This window comes from Zonotrichia albicollis, chromosome 3 (genome assembly GCF_047830755.1).
Source record: "Zonotrichia albicollis isolate bZonAlb1 chromosome 3, bZonAlb1.hap1, whole genome shotgun sequence".
Classification (NCBI taxonomy): Eukaryota; Metazoa; Chordata; class Aves; order Passeriformes; family Passerellidae; genus Zonotrichia; species Zonotrichia albicollis.
The window spans coordinates 31,779,640-31,796,079 of NC_133821.1; the positions used below are offsets into that span (position 1 = coordinate 31,779,640).

The following is a 16,440-nucleotide window of genomic DNA, read 5'->3' on the forward strand; positions in this document are numbered from 1 at the left end:
TTAAAATCTTGAATATATACTAAAGGTATAGTGTGGTTTGTGTTCTATTCACACGTGTCCTGTCCATTGCCAAAATGTAAATTTTGTTATGACCAGGGAAGAAGTAATCGTTTTGAAATTTATTGTAAAGGTAGATCTTATTCTGTGGGTAAATGTCATAGAACTTCTTCAGCTTGTTGCCACTTTTCCTATCTCTTCTTTTTTCCCACACTTCTATTTGTAAAGTAATCTCTGGCTTTTTTCATCGTATGTCTCTTGTCACTGAATTTTATTTAACAGTGAACTCTTGGGGATCCTATTGTATTTTCATCCTCAGTTACCATCATAGTTGTACAGATATGTGCCCAGTTTGGCTCAGTACACCTTATAGAACTCATACATTGGTACATATTCTGTGTGAAATGCAAATACAGCAAAATACGTTTTTTAAAATAGTGTGCTGTATTATAAATGATTTTATCATTTTCAGTCTTCTGAAGTAACACACTCTGCCAGTAACACAGAAGTGGGGGGGGAAAAGCTTGCAAAATACAGGTATCATGTTAGAATTATTTTTTTGAGACAGAGGAGGAATGAAAGCGAACGTTAATTTATGTATCCAGGATTTGTGGTGAAATGTTAACCTAAATCAGCTTTAACTGTGATTAATAATCAGAGCAACAATAGTTTACAGAAATCAGTGCTTTATACTTACATATACAAGAATGTTGATGATGCCTGACTATGAAAGTATGAACGGGGAGATAAAATGGGAAAAATGGGGGAGACTGTATTGCTCAATAAAGCATCAATTGCTGCAGTAGAAGCAGAGCAGAGAGAAATGATTGAGAGGCATTAAAGAATAGATTAATAAGGCTGGGGATTAAAGGCTGAAATGAATTACATGAAATAGGAAGGCATCATTGGAGGAAGTGTTTCCAAATTTGACCTGTGGAAGATGGAATCATAAGGAATAAGGACCCTACTCATGAAAATTAATTGTCACATCACACTGATAATTTTCAAGGAAATTTGCCAAAAATGGGGCAGAATACACTTTTACTGCATAAATCATCACTTTCTTCAGATCATCAACATTTTTTTCTTTTTGCAAAGTGCCACTTTAGTCACTAAGTTCCCAGAGGTACAGAGTTCCAAAATTAATCCCTTGAATCACAAAACAGTCTCATCTATTGAATCACACAGAAAGAACATTCACTCATCAAATGAAGTGTTATTCCTGCTGATAGTTTGCAAGATGTGTAGAAGAGCTGACTGCAACACAGTTGCTCCCATCTCGGTTCTTTGGACTGGTCATGAAAACTTTATGCCTCTTCTGTATCCTATGCGCTCTGCCCTTGGTGAGAAATGCATGTCGGTATAGAGAATTTCTCCCTTGCAGTGTCTCTCACTTTTCATACCTCCAAAGATCACGTCCACTTACAGACCCGGATAGACTTTATATTTTAAAATACAGGCTTTGTATTTTAAAGTGCGAACTATCATAGTAAAACTTAAATTGTGACTTTATGGCTTACGGTAACCGGTGGAATTTTAGGAGTGGTGTAGCAGTTTGTTAGGTATTTTTGCAGAGTGAGGTTTTCCTTTGAGACTGGTGAGTACAAGTGAGAATTGCTGCAGCCTGATAAAATTTGTCCACTTCTGTGCTGGTTATTGATGTTTAGTCATTGTAGAAAAGATGGTTACATTGTCTTTGTGAGCATTTTTCATGAAATATTTCAAACAATCAGAAAGTCCAGATGAACTGTTAGAGGTGCTGGAGCCTTAGGAGAGTGAAAGAATTGGCTGCCTTCCTCCTTTGTCCCTAACAATTCACACTTGAGAAAGTTCTCCCAGAATACTGCTGACGTGATCATTCTTGTTCTTGTTGGAGATTAATGTTTTCTGGCTCTCATACCAAAATCCTTTACTCATTTTCCTGTACTGCTTTTTACCCAGACTTCTCTACAAATGCTTACGTATTCTATCAAGCGTGGCAGCTTGTGGTCCTTTTGTGATTCTGTTATAGTATGTCATACATAATGCTGGGGGAAACAAGTACTCTTTTCCTGGGCATTTCTTTTTAGAGAACCTGAAAGTGCTGCTATTGCCTTTACCTAGTCTTTGGAAGTAACATTCTGGTCTCAGTGAATCTAGTTACCTTTAGTTATCTCACTGAGCTTTTGCTGATTTTTAAAAATTTGCCCTTAACATTCAAATAAATATGTATCATGTACTTGTTGTTGTGAGGAAATTGTATTTTACTGCAGAGAATATTGTTTCGAGTTGTAAAGACTTGATTTTCTTCTGTCAAGGTGGCTGCTGTATTGTCTCATTTTACAGTAAAACTCTAAGGCAAGAAAATGAACAAAATATTACTGTTTTCTCTGAAGAGTCACATGAAAGCATATTCCAGTACTTCTGAGTAACTATCTGAACAGACTTCATATTTCACCTTGCTGCACGCTCATGAAATACTGTTTTTAAAAATTTTTATGTATATATATATGCACAAAATGAAAATAGTATTTCTGTTTCAATTTTCACTTCTGAGTTAATTCTTTTATCTAAAACTAGGATGAGCCTTCCCATCTTTATTTATATATCTACACGGATTTCAACTTGTTTATTGTGATTGACAATAAATAAATAAATGGAATATGTGTTGCAAGGGAAAGAACACAGGTTTAAGCAGTTCATTAAGGGGATTTCAGTCAACAGATTTACCAAAGAGAATAAAGAATGTAAAGAAGCAAAGGTGTCAATGAAAAATACTGTGTGTAAAGGAGTCCATAAAAAGTCAGGGTATCAAACGCTGTGTATTCTGAATCCGGGTTTCCCTTAATGGGAGGCCTTTAACCTTATTGCTAAAGTGAGGAGAAATTAGCTTTTTTATGTTCAGCAATCCTATGACTTTATTTTGGATGGATTTTATAAAGTGGAAATGCTGGTTTTCAGTGAGAGTTTATTTGTGGGATTTGGTCCCCTCCCACCCCATGGAGTGTTGTGGGCAGAGGGTAAATGCCTCATTTTAGGTTTTGAGCAAAAGTAGTAGAAAGCTACTGACTTTTGAAAGTCATCATATGTGATGACAAGAAGAGATATCAAGGGAGTGCAAAGGAACTTCATTATTGCTGCTTATTCAATTTTCAGTTCCCAAAGCCGACATCCCGAGAATACTCTCAGGTATTTGGTGTCAGACCATTAACCTGTGTGTGTGAGCCAGCACACTGTACTGTTCTCATTTCCTAAACTGGAGGAAAGGAAAAGTCCTCAACCCCCTTGCTTCCCCTTCCTGAGACTGCAGACAACTGGATGCTGGGGTCCTTGCCAGATTTGCCTCAAGTAAAAAGATAGTGAGAAATATGTGATTACCATTTATATCAGAAAGACAGAACGTTGAGATTGGTACCAGTCAATTGCAAAATAGGTGATGGCAGAATTTCATGCCAGACCTAAATATACTACTCAGTCTTGCAATGCCCTGAAACTTGCAGAGGGTCAAGGGAAGGTACTTCTGCTGTGGTAGAGAGTAAATAATTGAAATTAGTAATGACTTGGCTAATTATAAAATGTTATTTTTTTCAGGACTTTTGGGCTTCAAAACCAGAAGTTAACTTTGGAAAAAGAAACTTCAAATGTCAGCTTTTTAAAATTTATTAATATCCAGCCTCATATTGCATTATTGTCCAGAATTGGAGAGACTTTCTGATTATATGTTTTGGACACTATGTTGCTTCTGTTACAGACACCAAAGAATAGCAATTTGAAATTACAAGCATATCCAAGACAAAGGAGTTGATTTTAACTTTCAGAAGGGCTTAGGCAAATGATTTTTACAGTAAATTTCATTTTATAGAATAACAACATGTATGGCCAACAAGAGTTCAAAGAGTCAGAAGTTACATTTTTGATACTATGATATGTACATGTTGAATATTTACTAGGTGAGTGCTGTGGTTACACAGTTTGCTGTAATCTAGTGAACAACTAAGGCAATTCTTTGGAATATGTCACCCTTTGTCCTGGTTGTTTAAATCTCTTTTTAAGTCCGTGTATCAGTCTAGTTACAGAAGGGTTGCTGAACAGGCTTAACTTTGAACTTGTCATCCTAGATGTAATGTGTTGAAGTGTCCCCCAGTTAAAGAGTAGTATCATAAGCGTCTAAAGCAAGTTAACTGCTAAAATTCCGAAATATTAAGTGGTTGGATTCCTGATTAAGGTCTAGTCTGCAGCTGTGGTTTAGGCAGGAGAAGGCTCCTGGCATTCCATTTGTAACTGTTTACACTCGAGGATATAAGAATAATGTGTATTTTGCATGTAAATTATAAATGACACAAGGGATACATGTGAACTCAGCATCAGTGATTTTCTGTATCAAATAACAATTGTAATTATGAGGTCCCAAGACACACCACCACTTGGTTGTAATGCTCGGCCAGGTTAATTTCCAGAGTGAACAATCCAGTCAGATATTTTCCATCAGTGATTTAGTACCAAGATGGTCATGTTAATACACAGTCTGTTTGTGTCTGCTGTCTATTTGGGTCATAACCAGGCTTCTCAGGCATAAGTAACAGTAGAATAAATTCCTTTCTGCTCTTCTATAACCAGCATTGGTCATAGAAAATTGAAATATTTTTCTTTAAATGGCAGATAACCCTTGAATTGGGGAAGGGGGGGAGTTTCAGTAATATTTCCAGTGACCAACTGGTGAAATTCTGGTTAACAAACTCTTTAGTTATTCATTGCTACCAATATTTTCAATGATACCATATTTTTCAGAGTAAGGTAAATTTACAGAAATAATAATGATACAAAAATAGCCTTTTCCCTTTGTAATTTACTTGGATTTTTATGTAGTTATTGAAATAGTTTGTTTTTCCCATTTTGATGTAGAGTTCCATGTTACAACCTGTGGTATACCTATTTCTGCAGCATTATAAACATTTATCAGCTTGTTCAGCTTCTTTGAAACAATACTCATTGTCAAGTGTTTTACAAATTATTTTGGTGCTGCTCTGTCTGTACAGAGAAATTAAAGATACTGTTTTTCTATAATTCTAATTTTTAAATCAAATTATCCTCAGATTAAGCCCAAATATTTTTTTTACAGAGAGATCTGCAAATGGTTTTGTTGGCTGGTTCCTGGAAAAAAAATTTTTTTTTAAATTGGCCAGACATTTGTCACTCATTTGAAGATTTATCGTTATTCTTCAAGCATCAATTTTTTCACCCTGTTATGATAAAGTTTGGGGATGTACATTTTCTGCAAGTGTGTGTGATGAAAATTACTGCTCCTTGTAACAGCTTGACACACAATTATCCTGAAGATCCTGGTATTCTTTGCTTCTTTTGGCACTTAATAATCTACATGTTTCACTTGTGGCATCTGGAAATACCTAAGCTTTGTCACAATTAGCCATGGGTTTCCAGGTATTCAGGATCAGGACAGCTCTGCTGTATGATATAAGACTAATCAAGCACAGTATCTTCTCTGATTTCCAGAAGTATGATCCTGCTGGGATGTGCTTTTTTAAAGTTTAGTTCTTTATAGGTTTAGGGCTACCTGAGCTAAACTCAGGATTTCCATCTGAGTAGTCACATGTTTGGTGTCCACATATGGAATTAATCTAACTAAATTTTTTAAGCAAGTAACTCCTTTAAGTTTACTTCCTTAGAATTTCCTTGGTATTCTGTCTTATAACTTGAGGGAAAAAAAAAAAAAAGAGTAATTATTCAGTAAGAGACTCATGATTCTGCACCCACGTATTCCCTTCATTTTGGTCCTTTATTTCCAAACTGTATAGTTTTTAGTCTCTTTTCATTTTTATCTTTGCTTATTCTACTCACTCTGTGACCTCTTTTTATTTCATAGAGGGTAACCAGATACACAAATTATGTAAAATGTTGATACAAAACAGATTTTTATGACAAAATGAGATTTTCTGTGTAATTTTCAGTTCTTTTATTGATAATCACAGTATTCCTATTGCCTTTTTAACTGCTTCAGAGCTTCCAAATTATTTGTAGGGGAAATGGAGCAGCTTTAACAGCGTCTTTCTTGAGTGGTAATAGCTAATTTTGGATGTATCACTGTCTACCTGTAGTCAGTGTTGGTTTTTCCCAGGCATTAAGTTTGTACTTCTTGATGTAGAAATTAATTTGACTTTTTGATCATGCATTTGGTTCAGTGTATGTGATATATTAAGATACTGCTGATGTAAAGAAATGCAGTAGTATCATGTAGCATGATTTCCTTTTGGGAAAAAAGTACCAATCTTTTCCAATATAGAATTTAAATTTCTAATAGAATGTACAGTAATAATAATAAAAAGCCTACTAGAATGTAGATCTCAGAAACTTCCTTACGGCCTTTTAAGGAGAATGACATAATTTTATTCCTCTTTTACCGGTGTTGGTTTAAGTAATTATTAAGTATTTCAGTAATGTTATGTTTTGTTTCACCTAGAACTTGAGTCTTATGTGCAGTCACTTTTTAACAGATGAGATTTTGCTAAAATATTTTTCTTCTGACCTCTTGGTTTTAAATCAGTCTTAAAAATCATTCCTGATAGAAAGGTAGCACCTCTTTCATAGTGAAGAGCTGTGGAAGATTTCCTCTGCGATCTCTGCTGTGGTTCTCTTTCCTGAATGCTACACATAATCATAAAAGCATTAGTTGATCATCTGCTCTCCTCCAAGCAGAATTGTTATCAGTGCTATATCCAGTCAGTCATGATTTTGTCTGGATAAATCTTGATGCCTCTAGGAATAAAAATTCCACATCCCCTCTGGATAGCCTGTTACTGATGTTGCACTTCTCTTTTAGTGAAGTGTTCCAATGTCCACTGTGAATCTGCTAATCTTACCACTTAATTATTTATTGCCCTGATTCTCAGGTAGTCTTCCTTTGTTTCTGAAATTCTATTTTTTTTTCTTCATGCTTTAGGCATGTTGCTTATTAAATGCTTATTTTTGTATTGCCTTACTCTAGTTTGTAACATTTGGTGATAGCTATCCTCTCTTATTTAGCTATCCAATTTTGATCTTTCTTTCACTTATTTAAGATGAAATTTCACATGTAATGCTTTCCTTCCTGTAGTAGCTTTTGGAGTAACTTCAAAGCTTTTTTTGACTATGAGTTGAGTGCTGTTGTGTAACCTGGGTATGCTGCAATCATGAGCACAAAAATTTTTCTTTTACAGTTAGGCATTAAGCTGGGTATTTTTCTTCATTTAGGATTAAACTCAAAGTTGCTTTTCGCATGTGAGTTCTCTGATGAATGGCTGTGATGCATGACTGGGTCTCTTATAATACACTAAATATCTAGATCAAATCCAGTCTAAAAGGGAATTAACTTGAAAATCCTTATTGCTGTGTTTTCTGCTATTGTGGTCTTTTAACCCTTCTCATACTTGCTGTTGTCATGCCTTTCTAATATCTACATGTTCCTGAAAAATAAGGCTTATACATCAGTAATAGATCTCTATCAAGAAGTCATATTAAAGAGATTTTATGGACTACAGAATTCTTTTATGAGGAAAGGATAGGAGTATATACTTCTCTAAGTTTTATTCAGTAGTTCCTGAACTGAGAATTTACTTTTAGATGTTGAAATACTCTATTTAGTATTAATAAAGCTTAGAGCTTCACTTTAGATTTAAGGGTATGATGATAGTATTTAATTGGAACTTGCCAGTAACTTTGTCTCTCCTGTTGTTTCAGCTTGGCTTGACTCATGGCTTAAAGATGAAAAAGGCTGCTGTTAAGAGAAATTTTTGTTTCAGTAGCTAATTAAAAGCAAAGTACATCGAACTACAGTTGTTGATGCCATAGATGAAGACTGGTTTTGAATTGTTGTGCTTTTTTGTATTTTAACTATTTGCACTGGAAAAAATAAACTGACCCAAAGAAAATTTGGACTGAGCCAAAGTAAATTCCTTATAACACAGTTTCTTTGTTTCTGCATTTCCTAGAACACTTCAGTTAGAAAAGTTAGTTGATCATGAATCCCAAACCTTTTGCCAATTCCCACGTCTGTGTTGCTTTGACTGCCGAGGATTGTTTTTATTTTGTGCATTAACCGATGTCTCTGTTTCTCCATCCCTGTGGTGTTGCCCTTTCCCTGTGGTTGGTTTCCCCACCATATTGGAAAGTGATGAATGTAGAGACTGAGGCTTTTCCCTGGCTTTCAGAGGTCTGAAACGGAAGTAGTTTTTCAGGAGCCCTTTAATCTTGCACAAGATATGAGACTCGTACTCCCAGATGATGGTCCAGGCATAACAAAGGATGTGTCAGCTCCTTCTGAATAGCAGTGCTACACATTTAGGGAGAGGGTGAGGACCTTTACATACCCCCACTGAAGTGGAATGGTTTGGATCCCAGCTGAACCAAGAAAAGAAGGAGAGGGTTTCAGTTGCTGAACTGTTGGATGACATCCTTCACTACAGGGAGAGGAAATGTACCTTGGATGAGTAATAAAAAAAGAAAACCTTCAATTTTGCTTCATTCTTATTTAACTAACATTTTCACTAAAATAAATAAGCATACGGGCAGAACAAAAAATGAAGAACTTGACCTTTGAAAAATGATCATTCTTTATGGTTACTGTGATTGAAAAAGTTATTCCTTTTACTAGAAGTCACCATATCTACAATGCAATTTTGTAAATATTTTTTGCAGGTTCTCTGTCCAGATTGTAAATACAGCTGCATTGTTTACTCACTTCTTTTTCCCTTCTATTTTGAAAGAACAGGGCTTTTAAACTTTAAAAATCAAATAGTTACACTCTATTCAATGTTTCTCTTTTTTCCTCTCTCTCAACAAATTAAAAAATGCTCACAGGCATATTTTTTTTTCTGTCCCATTTAAAATTTTCTCTCCCCCCAACTCACACTCCCATTCTTGTTGCTAATGAATGTATCATCTAAAAATAGATATGTTCATCATTCTATAATATTTTGTATCTTTCTAGATTGGAGGCCAGTGTAATTGTAAGAGACATGTGTCTGGCAGACAATGCAATCAGTGCCAGGAAGGATTCTACAATCTGCAACAGTCAAACCCTGATGGCTGCAGTCCCTGTAACTGTAATACCTCTGGGACAGTCAATGGAGATATTACCTGTCACCAAAATTCAGGACAGTGCAAGTGCAAAGCAAATGTTATTGGTATGTGTAATGCAAGAGTTCAGAGCCATTTTTCTTGTTTTCTCTGGAAATAAAACACACTTGGTTTCTAAATGAAAGGTGTAGAAAGCTTCTTTGCTGAAGGCAGATTGCAAAAATGAATGAAATTAACTGTTGAAAAATTATTAATTTAATAATTCTATCAAACTATAGCTTGAAGCTTAGTTTAATCAACCCTTTAGAAGTTTCTTTATGGCATAGCTATGTTAGCTTACATAGCTCCATACTAATAAGTCACAGAAATAATATAATTTGCTTACTGTGTAGATGTTTCTTTTAGGAAATTAGCACTTTTTCAACATGTTTTGTACTTAATGAGTTCCAAGCAAATCGTTTCCATGCTAGTTTTCTTAATAGACCAAAATAAATGGATTTTTTTCTCAAAATATTCTGTGCTACAGGGTCCTTTGTGATAAATCTATCAATTTTTTTTCTATTATATTTCTTTGAACTGTTCCTATGAAATGCAAAATAAGTCAACATAATTCCACAGATCATGTACATAGCTAGGGTTAGTTATCAAGGGCCACATAATTTTAATTTTGTAATTCAATGCCAAGCTGATTATAATAAACTGCTACCTTCTGTGTTATTTATCATTTTTTTTACAAGACGTGCTTTTTTGTTTGTTACTCCCACAGGTATTTTTCAGAAATTAGATTTGATTATAGCAATTTATTACTTCCAGCATATTTGAGGGGAGCCACAGCCACATAAGGACAAAATTTATCAAGTGCCCAAAATACACAGTATATATAATACACTTTGAAATGTTGATGTATGGGAATATTATGCAAGGAGAATTTCCTGATAAAGAGAGCCTTGCATGGTAACTGTACATGTCTCAGACTATACATATGTCTCAAAAAGAAAAATTCCTCTTCTGCTTTGTTATTAACAGAATTAGTAATCTATTTTTTCCTCACCCTAACCAGGTTCTAGGTTGCATTAATAATGTTCAAGTACATGTTAATGTATTTGTTATTATATATACCCTCACTTGTGAATGTTGACTCATTTGTAATGTTGTCTTTCTTGCTTTTGGAAATTAGAAGAAAATGTAGAATAACAACAAATAATGAAAATAACTCTAAACAGATTGAAGCCTGAAGTTTCAGTCCCTTTTTCCTGCGGAATGCTGTATTTTTCATACAATGAAAGGATGCTAAGAGTAGAAGACCTCTGTGCATCTTAAACCCTTTTTCTACCTTCAAGAAAAAGGACTTCAGAGCATTCTTAATTATATATTCATTGCCCGCATTTTACGTTTGAACCTGTGAAAACACTTCTTAATTCGGTGGCAGTTTGGCAGACAAGAAATTCACAGTCTGGTTCTCACATATTTGGTTATCTACATATTGTATTTTCTCCCCTTGATGAAAACATTAAGAACTGTTTTTATTTTCACTGAAATAGTTGTTAAAAAAAAAAAAAAAGGCAAGTGTGGATCTATACTTTCTGTACTTATCTGTAGTTATAATGGGGGATTGTACTTTTGCAAGTGTTTGTTTGCAGGATAAAGACCTAATTCTTTCCAGACTAGATTCTATTTTTTTTTTGTTTTCCAAACCAATTGTAAATAAGCTTCTGTATATTGAAATGTGTGCAGCAAACTTTACCAGGGGACTTTCCTCTTTGGATTTCTAAATTGGTTTTTAGAGCAATCTGTCTGTTGCCATTTTCATCTCTTTAAACAAACACAATAACAGAAAAATGCAGCTATGGACTGCAATGTTATGAAACATGAACTGTTAGAGTTAACACAACTGTTAAATCTTACTAATGATTCTATCACCAGTAAAATACATTAGCACCAATAATTTTATTAAAGTAGGTCACTCATCTAGAATAAAAAGGTAGAAGAATGTGAATTAAATGCCAAGCGTGCTAACTCCCCTGTACTTGTTAACATTGAATGTGATGCCCTGTAGGCCTTCCTCAGTATCGTTAGGAATAGATTACCTGTCAGGAATATGTATGGCATATTCAAATAAGCACTGCGCATATTTTAAAAACTGATATGATATGAATCCATGTAGACCAATTTTAATAGTTCAAAATGAGTCATAATTCTTGTTAACAATACAGTTATTTTTAAAATTTGCAGCAATAGTGGTCCTTTTTTATTTTCCTTATTGAAATTAAATGATATGCCTTAGGTGAGTCATTCATCACTGTTAAAGGAACTCGCCTTCTGTTGGAGATTTTGAGTTTTTATCCATATATATATATTCATTCCCTACTATTTTTAGTTTTATTTTTCTTCATGTAAGTTACTAGATGTATTTTTCTGCGGTTTTGTATTTTTTTAAATGATGACAGTATTTTGCTAGAATATTGTATTTATATTTTCCTATATGAAACAATTAAGTCACAGCTTCATAGTGAAGGATTTTCTCTCTGCAAGGGAAAAATACGTAACTGAATTTGCATTTTTCGTATAATAATCTAGTTTGCTTTCTTGTAATGTACATTATATAAACTAACATATAAATGCCATCCCTTGGGGCAGGGATAAAGCAAGCATTGACTTTGAAAACAAAGCTAATAAAACTACAGGATGAAGCATGAAGAAAACAGTTTATATTTTAATGTACTGCAGGAATTAACTAAATCATACATTTAGATAAAAATATTTCATTTTGGATTATGGAAAACATTTTCTGCTTTCTGTAAGGGCTAACAATAAAGACTAACATAAATGCAATCAATGATAAAACTGAAGTATGGTGTTAAGCAAATAATTTGTTATAGTTAGTCAAACTTGTGCTGTCTCAGTGTATATTTAATGTTTTTAATACAATGTATAAATCTATTATCAGAACAGATTGTGAGACTATTGCAATTCTCTGTGCATTGCATTTCTGCAGTATAGGGTGAAGAGTTCACATAAGCATTGATTGTGCAACAGGTGCTGTTCTGGGGGACAAAGAGATTAATTCTGCTTTGTCTTAGAAATGTTACAAAGAATCTCTTGCAGAAGTATCTTAAATTGTATTAAGAGACCAGCAGAAATGCATTGCTACTGAAACAGATTGGAAAAGTAAACAGATTTTTGGGATGCCACAGTTATTCAATTGATCTGTGCAGCCTCGTCACTCCTGTTAATTATGCTGGCAAAGAATCAGTCCTCCCTTTCTGTTTTTTATTTCATTGTAGTGTAATTACACTTTTAAAAAATGAAATTAATAGCTTTTAAGATTTGAGGGTTTTTTTATTAATTCCTTTTCTCTTTCCAGGCCTGAGGTGTGATAGTTGCAATTTTGGATTTAAAGCTCTCAGATATTCTAATGAAGATGGATGTGAGCCTTGTTGGTGCAACAGCCACGGCTCAGTGAGCCAATTCTGCAATCCTCTCTCTGGGCAGTGCAATTGTAAAGAAAGAGTGAAAGGGCTTCTCTGTGACACCTGCATGGACAACTTTTATGGGCTGGATGTAACTGGTTGTAAGGCCTGTGAATGTGATGCTGCAGGGTCCATTTCGGGAACCACGTGCGACGCGAGGACGGGGCAATGTGCGTGTAAACCAAATATCGGGGGAAGGCGCTGCGATGAGTGCCTCGATGGGTACCACAGAGTGCAGAAAGGTCACTCCTTCCTTTGTCTGCCATGCAACTGCGAGAGGGCAGGGACAGTGAATGGCTCTCTGCTTTGTGACAAAGCGACAGGACAATGTCCTTGCAAAGCTGGTGTGACCGGCCCTCGGTGCAGTCAGTGCATGCTGCAGACGTACAACCTCAGCATGAGCAACGCCCGCGGCTGCCAGCCCTGCCACTGTGACGCTCTGGGCACGTTGGCAGGAACAGCTTGTGACCACCTTTCTGGGCAGTGTGTCTGTCTGCCTCAGCGCCAGGGGAGGAGGTGTGATGAGTGTAAACCAGGTAAGGGAACAGAAATACAATCGATTTGATGTAGTAAGTTTTGCTTTGTTTTTTATCATTTTTTACAGTTTTTAGTATGTGTTTGGACAGCTTCACGTCTGACATATAAATATATGTCATATAATATATATATGTATATATAATATGTATATATGTGTATATATATATAATATGTATATGTATTATATGTATTATATGTATATGTGTCATACAATTATTTTTCCATTTCTTCCTAACTCTGAGAGTGAGAAGGAAACATTATTTTCTTAATCACCACCAAATATTTATTCTATTTTCAGATATAATTTGTATAATTTGTGTTTCAGTTTCAACATGCCCAAAATAAGGTTAGGCTACTTCTGGATATTGAGAAAATATACAAATAATCATGTTTCAGTCCCTGAATAAGTGGTAAATTGGCATAATCTAATGAACAGCAGCTATCCTCATAATGAAAAATGTGGATTTGGAAGGCAGAGTGCATGCTCTTCAGGAAGGGCACTTCATGCATAAAGCTGAGCATGGCAGGGGGCACAGAGATGGTTGCTTAAACTTTGATGAGGCTGGCAAACATGCCACTTAGAAAGCATTCACCTGCCTTGCTGTGTTGGGGTTGTGCTGGCTTGCACAAGGACTGCTTACAGTTTGGCCCTACAAGTAGGTGATATTTGCAGTTTGCTACATATTTATTCAAGATTTTGTGCCCTATTTTTAAACAGAGTTTAAAAGTCCATTGTAAGTGGGGAGCTCTGTAGTTATATTTCAATGTTTTTGTTTTAAAAAGTAGATGGGTAAAGTGAAACTATAGGTAACGTTAACCTACCCTTCATCATAATATTAAGCAGATAGATTTAGTTCAAATTAAATACATATGCAATTTTTTCAAGTAGCAGGTCACATTAAAAGGTACATTATAGCTCCATTGGTTTTAATATGCCATTCAATAATTTGAACAGAGGTTAAAAAAGCTGCTTAACCTCCATTAAGTATTTTTTTAAATGCTTTCATTTAAATTATTTTAGGTACATATACTAATAAATAAGGCAGCATTCTGTTTTTCTTAGTTCCTCCTCCAGTGCTATTTGACCTGCTGACCCTCTATAGCAGCCACTTAATCAGAGATCGGCAGAGGAGTGATGTCAAGGCTCCCTGAGTCAGTGACCGCCCTTGTCCTTGGGAAAGAAAGGCCAGGGTTTATGCAGAACTAAATGGTTTAAAAAGGTTTAATTGATAGTGTGAACAGGCTGGTTTGTAGAAAAGCTTACATGGCACTCAGAGGAATAGTCCCACAATAGTTCCTGGTAAAAAGAGAAATAATTAAAAAAAGTATTTGTGTAAGTATTATTTTTAAATTTTCTAACTAATAGCTTTAAGCATGTATGTGCTGAGCACTGAGCTCTCTGCTGCAGGTGAAAGTGTAAATTCCTATTTTTGTAGAAGTGCTGTATTGCTCTTGGTAGAGCACAGTGAGCTGTGCTATTTTCTCTGTTTAGTCAGAGCTTATTTAGATGTTTAGTATTTCTAACTTTTATGTAAATATTCTTTGCTAGTATGTGCCAAAAGAGATTTTTCTCCTGAACAGGGAAGACTATTAAAAGTCTTCTATATAGAAATATAGAAGATTTTAATTGGTTTCAAGTAATTAGACATGTTCTATGGCTTTTTTTTTCCCTTATCTTTGGGACAAAGATAAAAAAGGTACTCCAGATGTATAAGAAAATGTACTCCAAGTGTATATGTAACCAACACAGCCTAATTAAGGCACACACAAATTAGTTAATACTGGCAGCCCTGAAAACATACTGAGGATTTCTGCATCTGTTGGGACATTTCAAATTTATGACAGAAGGTAAGTGGCCTTTAAAATAATGTCCCAGTGTAGCCTGTCTTTTATGTGCTTTCATAAAATCCGAGAAGTTTTCAGTAGTTACCAAAATCTTAATGCAGAAAGAGTTGCCAATTGAGAAAAGATCAAACTGGTTTTTGGAAATTGTTTTATAAGAAGATTGTTTTTCTTAAAGCACTTTTTGGCACATTCAGCCATGTGTTTCATCTGCTAGGCTGTATCCATGACCTCCTGTTTTCTGTTTTGTTTTCATACAAGTAACATTTTGGTAGATTGATGTACATTTATTTTTTCTTTAAACTTATAGTGTATGCAAAGAAAGGAATACTTGATTCTAGCCTGAAACAAAATGAAAGAGCAGTTTTGCCTTGTACAGAAACTTGCTTTTGAGATGTCCTACGGTGCAGTGGTCAAAACACAGGTTCTCTTCAACCCGCAAATTGTTGTGAGCATTTTGTCCCTGCCTCATTCTGGAACAGTATGGCTGACTGGGATGTGTGCCATACAAATCCTGTTCAACACAGGTCTTGGATTTTGTTACAAGAGCAGGAAAGCTGTAAAAAGACATTTTGTTTTGTAAGTTCTTTACTCCATAGCCACAGGTTTGCATAGAATGCTACATAGTATGGAAAAGATGTAATGGAACATGTAGAATGTGTGTCTGTGCACCAGTACAGAGGCTTTGTGCACATATTACCTCTCTTGGCCAGAAGAATGTGAATTGTCTTGTGACAGCATTGCTGCTGTGGGTAACTGCATTTTGAGGCCAGCCTGTGGTTAAGAAATGAGCATTACTGCCACAGTTGGTAAGGATGTAAAAGTGCTCAGGAATTGGTCATGTATTCCTTCTCTATACAGCGGGAGAAATGCTAAGAGGATGATTAAAAAAAAGAAGCTGAATACTTTGCTATGACTTTCATTCTTCCTTTTGAAAAGTATGTTTGATTGACAAATGTGATCAATTATGGTTGAATTGGAAAAAAATCTGAAAAAGAGTAAGCATAATACTAGTTACATACATAGATCTCAGAGAGATTTGCAGTGGCTGTCTTAAAATTGGAAAATGGCTCTATTATACAACAGTGGATCCTTCATAAAGCAACTTTTATGAGCCCTTCTTACCTTGCTGTAAATTAAGCTTGCATTAAGTTATTACTCTTTCCTAGCTGGAGTCAAATTCTAGGTGGTGAAAGTAAATAATAATAATTATGACAAACAGTATGAATTTGTAATCTTGTATTTCCTCTTTTTCCTCTACATTTGATCATGATAATTTACTTACAAATTAGTTGGGGAAAGAAATTTATCTCATTTTCCTATTCCTCACTTTAAAAAAAAAAGTTTTGCCTTTACCTGCTACTTCTAGGTAAAAGAAAGTAATTGTGGTAGTGTCCAGAAACTTTTAGAGCATTTCTAAAAGATTATAATAAAAATATCCTACCAAATCCTTCACTGCTCTACAGTGGTTTAGGCAGTGTGGCTGTAGGAGAGCCAGGATGTTTAACACTAAGGTATAGATTATAATTAGTGATTTCACTGGTAT

General features: G+C 35.1%; 1 protein-coding gene across 8 annotated transcripts in view; it reads left to right on the plus strand.

Annotated features, from left to right (window-relative positions):
* The window catches only part of USH2A (usherin), a 382,808-nt gene that overhangs the window by 50,220 nt on the left and 316,148 nt on the right, over positions 1–16,440 (plus strand). For 7 of the 8 annotated variants that reach the window (XM_074537084.1, XM_074537083.1, XM_074537085.1 and 4 more), the window contains exons 12-13: positions 8,957–9,152; positions 12,410–13,051. In XM_074537084.1, coding sequence (XP_074393185.1) covers positions 8,957–9,152; positions 12,410–13,051 — 838 coding nt within the window. Of the gene's footprint in view, positions 1–8,956; positions 9,153–12,409; positions 13,052–14,751; positions 14,901–16,440 lie in introns of those variants that run through there. The other variant, XM_074537088.1, reaches the window with a different exon arrangement.